Raw genomic sequence first — 13,349 nt, 5'->3', positions numbered from 1 at the left:
TATCTAAAAGTAATGAAGGTATAAACTATGTATCTATTATTTGAGAATAAAGTTTTCAAACAAGGAACATATCATTTTGGAATTCTCCGGATTTATAAATCAGGTAAGTGTAATGATTTTTACAATAAAAAATTTGCTTGTAAATATTTTTTTTTCTTATTTGATGATAATTCTCTACAGAATGGTTTTTTACGTTTGATTAAGAACTATAAGAATAATAAAAAAAGAAACAATATGAAAGTTTTTTATTTCAATATGAGGAATTTTTAAAATCGTTTTTTTTATTCTAAGAATTCTTTACTTTACGTTTTTCAGTTTATAATTTTTTGATAAAAATGGTTGTTAAAATAAATGTTTTGAAAAATTAAATGGTATAACATTATGTGTTTATGTATACTTCTTGCATATTCTAATGTTTGAAGTAATATGATTGAAAAAAATATGGAATAAAAACTCGGTACTTACGTATTAACGCCACCGCAACTACAGATTTGGCGGTTTTTAAGTGCCAGCAATCTACACCTAAAATTTTTGCGACAAATCATAAAATAAAACACTTCATTTAGTTAGTCAGATTTCGGTGGGCAATGGGCAAAATATTTCGCTCCCGAAAAAATAAAATTGTACCTTGTTCTATTTTTGGCAAATCCCAAAGACGCATTTCCGTAGCACTAAAAAATGGTAACAAGAATCGAAGAACAAATCATTTTGGAATTCTTCTGATTTATAAAGCAGGTAAGTGTTAATTTTTATGAAATAAAAAATTTTACTTTAAAATAATTTTTTTCTTATTTGATGATAGTTTTCTATGGAATGGTTTTCTACGAGCGATTATGAATCAAAAAAGAAAAAACATGAAAGTTGCTTATTTCAATGTAAGAAATTTTTAGAATTGGTCTTTTCTTTTTTGTTTTGCATCGTAAGCATTCTTTATTTTACGTTTTTTAGTTCCTAAATAATGATTTTTATTAAAACTTAAAAATTTTTTGATAAAAATTGTTGTCAAAAAACTTTTTTTACAAAATTAAATTATATAAAATTATGAAGTTTATGTATTCTTTTTGCTTATTGTAATGTTTGAAGTAGTATGATTCTTAAAACTATGGAATGTAAAGTTTAAATAGGCCTTTCAGGTTATATCATTAAATTTAGTAAAACTATTTCTCAGGCAATAGGTTTTAACTCCAATAAGAACATACATATTTCTTTCCGTTCATTTACAAATATTTTTCAGATGTGTTTTGGATGTTCCTTCTTTAAAAAAAAGAGATACCATCTTGTCTTCGGTTGCATAAGAAAGGATATCAAACATTTTTCTTTTTTAAATTTAATAATCCACAATAAAGAAGGAACGTTACAATGCTACACGCTACATTAAAGACGTCTCCAGAGCAACTGAATGACTGTTCATATAGAAATCGCTGGTATTCGTCTCATACAACAACGCCATCTATAGTTCGTTGCGATCGCGAATCACGCGAATAACGTGAGCATTCTAGTAAATCAGACAGCGGTCGGAGATTTGGCAGGCAATAATTTAGTGATAAGTTCTGCCTCTAACGTTCGTGGAATGATTGCAAATAGTACTGTAATTTATCATAGAGCTTCAGTTTAAATTTGAGTGCTGCAGCAAATCTTGAAGTGGTCGAAAAAGTTTGATTCGCGAAAGCATAATATTACTTTTACAGTAATATTATGCTAAATTCTGCTAATAGAGATCAGAAAATGATTGAAATTTTAGTTCTGTTTTGATTGCTCTAGCTAGTCGGAAAGTAATCTAAATTTTAACTAATTCCATCGACACAAATATTCATCTCTCGAGATTCCATCCCAAAAATATCAAGATTCCATTAAGTTAGCAAAAAATAAAATAAAATAAAAAGGTTATTTATATTAAGATATTTAAGTAAAAAAAATATGTTAATAAAACAATTAAAAAAAGCGTTTAGCAATTTAAGTTTCGTAAAGTTATCATTAATTTACTATTAATTGAAATGCTCTTCATTTTATTTCGATTTTAACTTATCTTTGACTTAAACATCACATCATACTAAAACGAGAAATTATAACATAGCAATAACAGTCACTGTGAAAGCTGTAAGTTTCCAACACGGAAGAAGAAAAAGAGATAGAGGAAAAGTGTCGCCAAGTATGGTATCCATTCCTTTATCTTTCTCTTTCGCAACCCAGCCGTTTTGGACAATTTTGAAGTTGTCGTAACTCTCTGACTAAGAGTTAGATAGCTATCAGGAACTCTACTTTCCCCTAGACAGGCAAAAGAAATGATTCAAGCAAGCATTACATAACATAACAATTTACATAACAACTATGTTTACCCACGCATTGGGTGCTTGCAACTCGAGAAGAAGAAGTCCGTTGAAATTACATGATTGATCATAATTATTTGGTTGTGGATGGTGTATTAAAGTCAAAGCTTTTAGTCTTAGTTTATTATCAATACACTTTACATTAACATTAAGAAAGGAAAGAAAATGAAATAGTGTAGAGAATACTGAGCAATGGCTATTTATCTTAAAAACAATGGTGACACGCATAGACAAGCTGGGAAACTGATTGCACATTTTCGACGGATTATAATTCTAGTTTATCGATTATTCCGCCTTGCCACTTGACATGACTGCCGAAGAAACCATCTTTATAGACTCAAAATTTGTCCTTTTCCGATATGCATTCTGTGCAGCTCTGGAGAGGTCATGGACTCCACACATCTACTCCACTGTCTTGCTTGCGATATTCCACTTTGACTAACTCTGGGGCACTCCAATTGAGACTGTTTGGCGTGCGAATTCTTAACACGCCAAATCAATGAATCTCACCCTTTCTCGAATCGTACGAGATTAAACTTCAACCGCTATTATATATATATATATATTTTTTTATACGAGTGCAAGTAGAGTTTGTTTATTTAATGATGGGTGGAACTCGAATGTACAAAAATTTGAACATTCGAACATTTAAATTCGAACATTTAAAATTTGAACATTTAAATGAACAGTAAAATTACTTAAGATATATAAATTGTATTTTTCGTATGTTTTAGTTTCACGTTAATTATTTCATATAACGCAACTTCTTTTTTAATTCAAGTAACGTAAAAATGAGCAGTAATTAATTATACAACTATATGTTTGTATTTACGTGGCGCAACGCAATTTCATTATATTGATAATTAAACATTTCTACCATTTATGATTTCATCTATAGAATCATATTTCCGCTTAGAACTAAATGTTGAAATTTTTTTTTATAAATTTGCTACAAAAATAGTTAATATCAAGAAGTTTAGCAGTAAACCTAAACAACAATTACAATACCTTTTATAAAAAAAATTCGGTNGACAGACAGCATGCACAACGAGTATGCATGCTGTTAATAAGGGAGTTAAGGAGGACTTGTGGAAGACCCTCCCATTCTTCCACCAGAGCAATTTTTAACTCCAGAATGGTTCTGGGGAGAGGTTGGCGCATCGCAATAGCTCTCCCAAGAGCATACCAAGCATGTTCAATAAGATTCGGGTAAGGGGATTTGGCTGGCCAATCCATTCGTTGAATATCCTCGCTTTCCAGATACTCATCAACCATGAGAGCCCTATGTGGTCGCGCATTGTCGTCCATAAAAATGAACTCAGGGCCAACAGCGCCACTGAAAAGACGCACATAGGGCTCTAGGACCTCCTGCCTGTACTTCTGGGCATTCACGGAACCATTGTCAAGCACATGGAGCGGTGTCGGGTATCTTGCATGTGCGAAAATGCTTTCCATCTCTTAATTTTGTCCACCAGTGTATAATACAGAAGTTGAAGAGGTTACATCTTTTTCGTGTAAATAATTTGGCAAATAATGGTCTATCCCTCATACATTTATCCCAGGACTTAAACCTGTAAACTTAAAGAGAACACGAAGACAGTATGGATAAAACTGGAAAAAAAACTTTGTCTCGCATTTTTTATTAACTGGTTTGCATTTGTTAACATTGTAATGCAATACGTTAAAGATAAATACAAATATGAAGTATATAAAAAATCTCCTGAATAAAAACACATTAAGTTTATGTTTAAATGTATAAGTATGGCATATAAACACGTGTAAATCATGTAATTATTAAAAAACTGTGATGCGTCTTATAATTTGATTTAATTATTATAATATACTAATATAATGCTTGATATAATAAATATTCCATATTTATATCAGAATATCGTCTAATTTATGCTATCATTAAATTTATATTATATATCGTCTAATTTAATCAATTGATACACTAACGTAAACAAGTGTAAACCGGTTTTAGTCGCATAAAAACAATAAAGTTGTATAGCATCACCTGACAAGATAATTAAGATTTAGCTCAAGTTATGCTGTTTTCCTGTTTGTTACTTATCTATTAAATACCTACTCTCTATTATATTAACGGCTCATTTTTAAAAATTCGAAAAATTACTTACATACTCTCACAATTTTACATAAAGTTACAGTTGATTTTTCTTTTAACAGAAACGCTGAAAAGATGCTCAATTTCTTTCAATTGATTTTCAAAACAATGATACTTTATTCCTTATTTGAAGAAATTCCGGCACAACAAAGAATAGGAGGACACGAGAATAAAATTCCTATTATCATAAAGGTAATTTATTGCCATGTTTTAAGAACAAAATTAGTATAATAATTGTTGACCAATTTTTTGACTAGTTTATTTTTTGCATGGTACCTTATATGGTAATGGTACTTTATACCTTATTTGAAGAAATCCCGGCACAAAAAGGAATAAGCCACGAGAATAAAATTCCTATTATCATAAAGGTAATTTATTGCCATGTTTTAAAAACAAAATTAGTTTGGTAATTGTTGAATAATTTTCTTGGCCAGTTTAGTTTTTGTACGATTTTACCAAAACCGAGTTGATGATTTTTGAAAATTAAAAAGTTCTACGTTCGTAATAATTAAAATAAGAAATAGTTTACTTTCGGCCAGAAAATGGATTAGTAACACAATATTGCAATTAAATGCTGAGAGATGACTTAAAAAGTTACTTTTATTACTTGAAATCTTACACAAATCTTTTTTGTATTTTCAGGACGATGGTTTGGAAGATTTATCAAGAGGTGATGTTGTAATGGTATTTTGTAAGTAATATTTATTCAAATCTGCATTTTTGGAAAAATTGGTTTCAGGTGGAATTATTATAAGGGCTATTCTTCATAGTATCAAGTGCGAATTTGTTGTTACTTTTGGAACACGCGATTTCCGATCTATACTGAGAAAGAAATTTTTGTAAAATTACCATGATGTATTGTAATGAAAATGTGTTATAAAAAAATGTTTATAATTCTGATCAATAAAACCAAACGGTTTAAATTCTTATTTTAAAAATTATAGCTCTTATTATCTCACGTTTAGTAAGAAATGCAAATCAGAAAAGTAAAATTAACCGAATAAATTATTTTTATGCTACACTCGTAAGGTATTACGATAAAATTACCATATTTACCAAACTTTATCACACATTATAAAATCATATTTTATTGTTAATTTTACCAAAATTCATTACCAAAGCATTTCGTTAAAAATTACCGAACTTTTTGGTGTTCCCATAGAGCCAGAAACACGCTAAATTTTACCATATTCTGATAGTTTAGAGCCTACTTTTCTCTCAGTTTAGGTGAAGCCTAATAATGTCGAATCAATTAGGAAATGGATTGACTTGCAGTGTTGTATGGTTGAACTAAATCACTTCAGTACATTCTCAGAAAAAATAAGTTCAATGTTGAACCAGAACCTTGATAAGGTGTTAAAAGGAACCATATTTTTGCTTAAGTGGAGCAATAGTATTATGTAAAGGTCAAGAAGAATAAATTTACCCAATCATATGGATCAGTTTGACACCATATTAAGGTTTCAGCAAATTTAAAATATATTTTGGTGGACCTTGGCACTATATAAAAAATTTGCAGCAAATTTGCTCGATAATAGGGTTGAAATAGAAACCTTACGAAGATTACACCAACTTTGCATCATTTTACACATATTAATGTTATTATTATTATATTTTTGCACTGGACACTTTAATAAGGTTGCTAGAACAAACAATCCCATTGCATGTACAGCAAGGTGCACGTTAAATCTACGAAGGCAGAGTCCCCTCATTAGTGCATTGTAGAAATTTAGAGAGTGCAAGTGTTGTCCTACTCATCTGATCGAGGTCAAATTTATGTGGTGCTCCTGTAGTTTATCTAAGATAAGAACTCCTCCAGATATTCGTCTGGACCTGTGGCTGTGACCATGGTAACGAGGCATGACTATTTCAAGTAGGGGTGCGGGATCACTGTTTTGGTGTGTTTTAAGCTCGGTTCGGAGAGAGAAAAATCTCTTTCTTCGGTCTATTGTGTTAGTCCTAGAGTGAAGCTACCCTCCCTAAAATGCATCATTCTTGTTTCCAGATGGCTTCAGACTTTGCTCGCGGGAGTAGTTCTTTACTCAGACAAACTATACGATAGCTGTGTTGTTATTGTTATTAATCTTCTGTCTGTTCTGACTCCTTCAGACCAGGTTTGTGAATCCACTGACACTCATGAAATCAGTAACCAGTAGGGAAGGGAGTAGTACAGATGTCTTTCCATAAAAGTTCAGAGCAGTCTAAGATGTGATCAGGTCCAGCTCTGTAATGGTGGCATTTAAATCAAGGTGGGTAGGTCTTTCTGCCCTCAGAATATAGTAGGCACTTTATGTGGCAGCTGGCGAGACGTAAGAAGCTGGTGTTTGACCTATCGCAAGGAAGTGTCAAAGGTTACCATAACGGTTCAGACACAGAGCACTGAGAAACAGATATAAGTGCTTGGTCCTGATTGGTAATGTGTGGCACACACTTAGAAAAACGGTATAAATTTGAACCTTAATATCGGTAGCTTAAACCCTAATTTCGTAAATTATTTTTTATAACATTAATAGGGTGTTATATTGATCCATATTTCAGATCACTAACATCATGAATTTAAAAGAAATATGACAATATGATTCAACTCCCATCTTATTAAAGTTGCATTTATCTTACGGTTTAGCTGAAAAGTTTGGTAAAATTTTTAACCGTGCACTTTAGAACCATAAAATTGCTAAGACACAAAAAATGTTTCAAAATATCTTTTTTTTTTTAGAATTTATTTGCTGAATTGAAAAAATTTGATAAATTAAAGAAATAAATATTTAAAAATAAAAGAGAAAATGCCTTTTAGGAATAGAGATATACAATTTCAAGTGGCTACTGTTAACTAATCGTTAAATATACATTTACAGTTATGTTGTGAAATTAATTTGAAAATATTTTCTTTCCTACGCAGATATTACTGTTACAAATATCGATAATGACATGATTCATCTCTATGCTAACGCTATTGAATGCTGCCAGACAATTACTGAAAATGATAAGGATTGTGAGGTTAGTTTTATTTATTTTTAAGCTTTTCTATATGTTTGCAATGAGTAAAAAATGAAAACTAAATAAAGAAATAACCGCTGCATATTTTAGCATATAAACTTATTCGGTGAATCTGTGATTAACTCATTCAAATTTATGCTGATTCATAGAAATATTATTTTATTAATTCATTAATTAATTTCTTTACCGATTCGGTATTGATTCTCCTATTTACCAATACGCTGATTCATGTTTCACTAATTCACCGATTTAGTGACTCCCTGAAATGCTGATGCATTTTTTCTCTCTGTGTGTCAAGAATCATTCATAACAAATAAAGATTTTTAAAAGCGCAAAATTAAACATTATGTTCTTAAAACTGAAAGTTATCTGTTGTAGTTGTAGTTTATTTACATCGCACTAGAGCTGCACAATGGGTTTTTGGCGATGGTCTGGGAAACATCCCTGGGGATGATCCGAAGACATGCCATCACAATTTTGATCCTCTGCAGAGGGGATGGCGCCTCCACTTCGGTAGCCCGACGCTCACGATAGAACAAATTAACGAGGACCGATACCGCGCACCCTCGGTCCCTTCATAGAGTGGACCAAGTGGTCACCCACCCGCACACTGACAGCAGCCAGTGATGCTTGCTTTCGGTATTCTACTGGCAACCGTGCCTTAACGATCACTGCCGGACCTGAAAGTAAGCAATTTCGAAATTAATAATTCGTAAAATAAATTCGTTTAACAGACAAAAAATAAAAATTATAATTAAATAATTATTAATAATTAATAATGTTATATAATATTATAATAATTAATAATATTAATAAAATTAATGAAATTAATAATTATTAATAATTAATGTTATATAATATTATAATTAATATTATANTTAATACTAATTAAATAATTATAATTAAATAATTTCTTTATAAAAAAAAATAATAGTTGTTATGGTAATGAGAAATATTAAATCTCCTTCCAGTGAGGTGAACCGGGTTTGAATCCCAGCGATGGCTGGTAGATGCGAATTCCGCTTCCGGCTTGCACCGATTTCAGTGCTGGCGTAAAATATCCTCAGTGGTAGACGGATCATTGGTTATATTCCCCTTTAGGGTAACCGTGGGAAATTTTCGAGGTTTTCCTCTCCTTGTAACGCCAAAGCGGGTTACTTCCATGAAAAAGTCCTTCACGAAGGGAAATTTCTCCCAGTACTTGATCCAAGGAGTTCCCGTGTCTTCTGGAATGGGTTCAAAATTACAAGGCTACGGCGTTGAACATTAGTATTCGTAAAACCAAAAACTGGGTCGGCTTTTCAACGAATGTAGTAAAATAAAATAAAATTAAATCTTAATGGTTCGATGGAGTGACCTCTAATATGATAATTAGATAGTGCAGACGATATTTTGAGTTACGAAATAAGACACAAAAACATGCTTTCTCCGAATAAACATACTTTTACCCCCGTCGGATTTGAATTTTTGACCCCCGAAATATAGCCACAATCTGGGTAATATGGTCCCGATAGTTAGGTCAAGAAAGCTCTTCAAAGTTTGGACCAATTAATGCTAATTTCGCTATATCTCGAGAACTCTTTAAGAGAATTGAAAAATTTTTACACACAATTATAAAATTCGTTTATACAAAGATAATTTCTTGCAAAAAATAACTTTTAGTAAATATTTATTGTTTTTTTAAATTTTATTTAAGCATAGTCGAGAAAATTTTGAATTGCTAGGCATAAAATTTTTTGCGTCATTTTCATAAACATTTGGATTTTCGATGAATTTGGATTTCTGACCCCCAAAATATAAGGGGTTGCCACAATCTGGGAAATATGGTTCCAATAGTTTAGTCAGAAGAGCGTTCGAAAGCTTGGACCTCTTAGATAATGTTAATTTTACATTTTACGTACTTCGCCATATCTCGAGGACATTTTAAGCTAATTCGAAAATGCTTGCAAACAATTATAAAATTAGTTTAGCCCAGGATAATTCCATGCAAATAGTATTAATAATTATTTGTTATTATTTAATTTAACAATGATGAAAAAAATTGAACAGTAAGGTAATTTTTACACTATTTTAAAGAATGTAATTTCATATGGAAAAATACTAAATTTGCCCGAAATCGTACAAACAGTTCCCGAGAAATCGAATGTTTAAAAAAGTCAGAAAGTTCGATTTCTCAGATTCGATTCGACAGATTTTGTATTTTACCTAGTAAAATTTTGACTGTAAAAATATGCATATTGTCTATGTATATTGGGAAATAGAAATCATAATACGTCGAAAAAAAGGTGAGTTTCTTCAGAGATAGTATGTTTTTAAGTCTGATTTCATAAGCTAAAATATCGTCTGCACTAATTAGCACAGATCAAAAGCTATTCAAGATGTCTGGAATATTTTTCGCGCATTGTTCTTTTCTAAGTTATTTCATTTGTCCTTAAATGAATTTTCAAATTGTCTGTCCTTTTTTGGTGAACTCGATATATTGCTATTTTCAGTCGATGCGCCTTCATGGAGGTGATATGGGGAAACTTTATCGCCAAGACACAAGGAATCTGACTTTGTTGTTTGCTAACTTGGTAAGGACAAATCAAATATTTCTTTCCAAGATAATTTGTTGACTTTTTTTATATAGAACATGATGCATTTATCATTATAATAAAAGTACATAGGAGAGGTAAAAATATGGGATCGAATCTCAAATATTTTAAGTTATTTACGAAGAAAAATTCAAAAGGGATAAAAATGTTAACAAACACACGCTCCTATTTTTAATTTTTGATTCAAAATTGTAATAATCTAGCTTTTACTAAGACATTGCAGTAAATTAGTTGGTGACAGGCAGACCAACACTTGCTTATCCCGAATGGCCAGTGGACACCTGAAAAGTCTCACTTTTTCTGCTAATGAAAATATCTTTCCTCTTTGCCCTAAATGCCAACAAAACCAGGCATCACCTGAGCACATCTTGAAACTCTTCAGNTTGGATTACGCCTTATACTGCCATTGTGAAAAACTGAGGTTCGATCCCCAATGGTGGCTTGAAGCCCACCTATCTTCAGATGGATGGATATAAGGTCGTACGAGAAGTAAAGACGGCTTGAGTCCTAAACTCCTTGAAACCTTTAGGCCCACAAATGGCTCTAACGGGAATGCTTTACTTTACTACAAAATTGTAGTAACCTACTTTTACTACATTGAAGTAACCTAATATTAATAGAAAATTGTAGCATCCTAACTGTACTACAAAATTGCACCTAAATAAATTTGCTACAAAATAGTCAAAATATTATATCTTATAATTTAAAGCTTCACTAAATGTCTTCATTTATTATTTTATCTTATTAGTAGCTATTGAATAAGACTGTTGTAACTAGCTTGAAGTGTAGTGTATGTATCCGTATGTGTTCAATTGGCGAAACAACAGTGAAAACAGTTTCAAAAATTTTAGTTGTGTAAAATTATTGTAGAAATTTTACCGTATTTTGCTAACGTAATTTTTTGTTTTTGTTTTTAGTTTTAAATTATTTCTGGAAAAAAAAGTATAAGGGTTTTTCAAAGAACTGATTGTTTTAATTTAAATCTGTTCCATTCTCTTGTGAAATATGCAAACGAGAATGCTTTGTATTAAAAATTACTTTATATTCACAATTTTCATAACTGTAACTTCCATTTTTATTTAATTGGGTACTAGCCCTTCAAGAAGAAGAAGATCTCCATATGACAAATGACGTCAGCTCCAGCTAATCTTTATCAGCAAAATGGCGTATTAAAGTTGATCTAAGTTTCTTTACATAAGTTTGAATGCTAATTAACGATAAGTAAATTTGATACAGAGCCGAATCGCACATCGAATTGGTTGAAATATAATTCTTTCATGTCTACTTCGTTTACTCAACTTATATTTTTTTTTATTTGTTTATGTATTCTAACCATGATATATTTCTGTTTCGTATACTTGGCAAATTCGATACATAATTAGTTTGTTAATGTTCTTACAAGGCTTCGTGTCTGTTTTTGTGTTAAGTTTCAGTGAAAATATACAGTGAAGGAATAGAAATTTTTGAGAAAGAATCTTTGCGAAAGAATTTAGAACGTGTCACTTAAGATAATTGATATTTAACGGACTTGGCTTATTCGAAATAGAACTGAAAGAACAGTTGTTAACATAGACAAACGCCACGTTTCAACAACCAATCAGGATCGATATACATCCACTACGTCACTTGCAGGTATCCCATTACTGCTTTGGATTATTTGAGTGTGTATTAAATCCTTTTAATATTTATAGTATCCTCATGACAGAGTTGGCAGTTGTGAGATCGAAATAAAAGATTCTAAAAATGTCACAAATATGAGAACAGTGAATTTCAACACAAAACTAGTGAGAAATCGCAAAGAGCATATTCCAAGATTGCTGGAAAGTACGTATAATTTACTAATTTAAAAATATAGTTCATAAGCAAATTTAAGCATTTCCAGGCACTAAGCAGACCATAATATGAATCCCTTTTGTAATTGTAATAAAGAGATCAACCTATAACATTCCAACATGTTCTAAACATTTTCACATTTATTTTCCGAGATGTTCTTTCAGTTATTTTAGAAATCATTCGCCCTATTTATCATCCGTTTTCTTAAAAAAAAATCTTGCTACTCCTTGGTTGAAAATTCATTTTAAAAAGATTTTTAACTTTCCTTTTGTTTGGAAATGCACATTTTTATGGACTTTAAGACATTTGCATTTAAGGTAATAAATAGAATACATTTAGTGTTTCATCTAGAACAATTGCTGTTTTTAAGCAAGACTTACAATATTTTATTTATGTCATGAATTTCAAGGACACCCGGTGGTTGAGTGGTGGCGCCCGTGCCATAGGTCCTGGGTTCGATCCTCGGCCCGAGCAAGGTTGACACAGCCTTTCATCCCTTCAGTAGGTCGATAAATGAGTACCAATCATGCTTGGGAACTAAACACTGGGGGTTCCGCGTTCGACTGACCACTTGACCGGAACATCTGCTCCTGCACCCCAGACCCCAAGATTAAGAAAACTGAAATGGGCACAGTAGGCCTTGGCCCTCTATGGGCTGTCGTACGACTGAGTTTAGTCATGAATTTCAAGCTAAGTTGGAAAAATAAGAATTTAGAAAACCAATCGTCAGAATGTTTTCCTTGCTAAATCGTTTTAAGTTTATAGTTTGTTTCATATATTCAAATCATGGTTCAGAGGTTAGAGTGCTCGCCACCCTATGTGATAATCCAGGCTCGACTCTTAGTGATTCTGATTCCGGCTGCATTACCACAGTGCTTAAATCCTCCGTGGTAGACGGATCATGGATTAGCATTCCCTTGCTATAGGGCAAAACGTGGGATGTTTATATGGTTTTCCTCACCATGTAATGCTAATGCGGGTTAGTTCCATCAGAAATTGACCCAATGCTTGGTCCAGGAGTTCTTAGTCTTTTAGATCAGGTTTAAAATTACATTGCTACGGAGTTGAACATTGATAGGCGTAAACTCAAAATTGGTTCTTCTGTTCAACACCGATTATATCTTATGGTTTATTCTATATTTATCTTAAACTCAATTTTCTCTTCCCTTTACACTTTATCATATCAATAGTGACGAAGCAGAATTCTCCATTAAAAGTTTCTAACGTGGTACAGCTTCCTCCTAGCAAAGTATTAGTTAAGCTATATCTTAGTATTGAATGTGTCATAGCAGCAGAGCTATATCTTGTTTTGCACTGCTCCCTTTCCTGCACTAGTTTATAAAATTGTTCTGACAATTTTTCCCCTAGTTAATAAGCACTTATTTTCATTATAGTACCAATTTCTTAAGTTCAAACAGTAAAAGTGGCTTTTAAATAGATCTTTTCCCCTATCAACACAATGCTTAGTGAAAA

The 13,349-nt window shown here is 31.9% G+C and overlaps 1 protein-coding gene across 1 annotated transcript in view; it reads left to right on the top strand.

Annotated features, from left to right (window-relative positions):
• Positions 1-4,517: 4,517 nt before the first annotated feature.
• LOC139426859 (uncharacterized) overlaps positions 4,518-13,349 on the top strand; it is a 32,242-nt gene continuing 23,410 nt past the window's right edge. The window contains exons 1-5 of the mRNA XM_071186970.1: positions 4,518-4,644; positions 5,095-5,143; positions 7,352-7,449; positions 9,942-10,022; positions 11,735-11,867. Coding sequence (XP_071043071.1) covers positions 4,528-4,644; positions 5,095-5,143; positions 7,352-7,449; positions 9,942-10,022; positions 11,735-11,867 — 478 coding nt within the window. The 5' untranslated portion in view covers positions 4,518-4,527. The remainder of the gene's footprint in view (positions 4,645-5,094; positions 5,144-7,351; positions 7,450-9,941; positions 10,023-11,734; positions 11,868-13,349) is intronic.

This window comes from Parasteatoda tepidariorum, chromosome 10, assembly GCF_043381705.1.
Source record: "Parasteatoda tepidariorum isolate YZ-2023 chromosome 10, CAS_Ptep_4.0, whole genome shotgun sequence".
Classification (NCBI taxonomy): domain Eukaryota; kingdom Metazoa; phylum Arthropoda; class Arachnida; order Araneae; family Theridiidae; genus Parasteatoda; species Parasteatoda tepidariorum.
The sequence above is the reverse complement of the archived record's forward strand: the minus strand, read 5'-3'. Positions and strand labels throughout refer to the sequence as shown.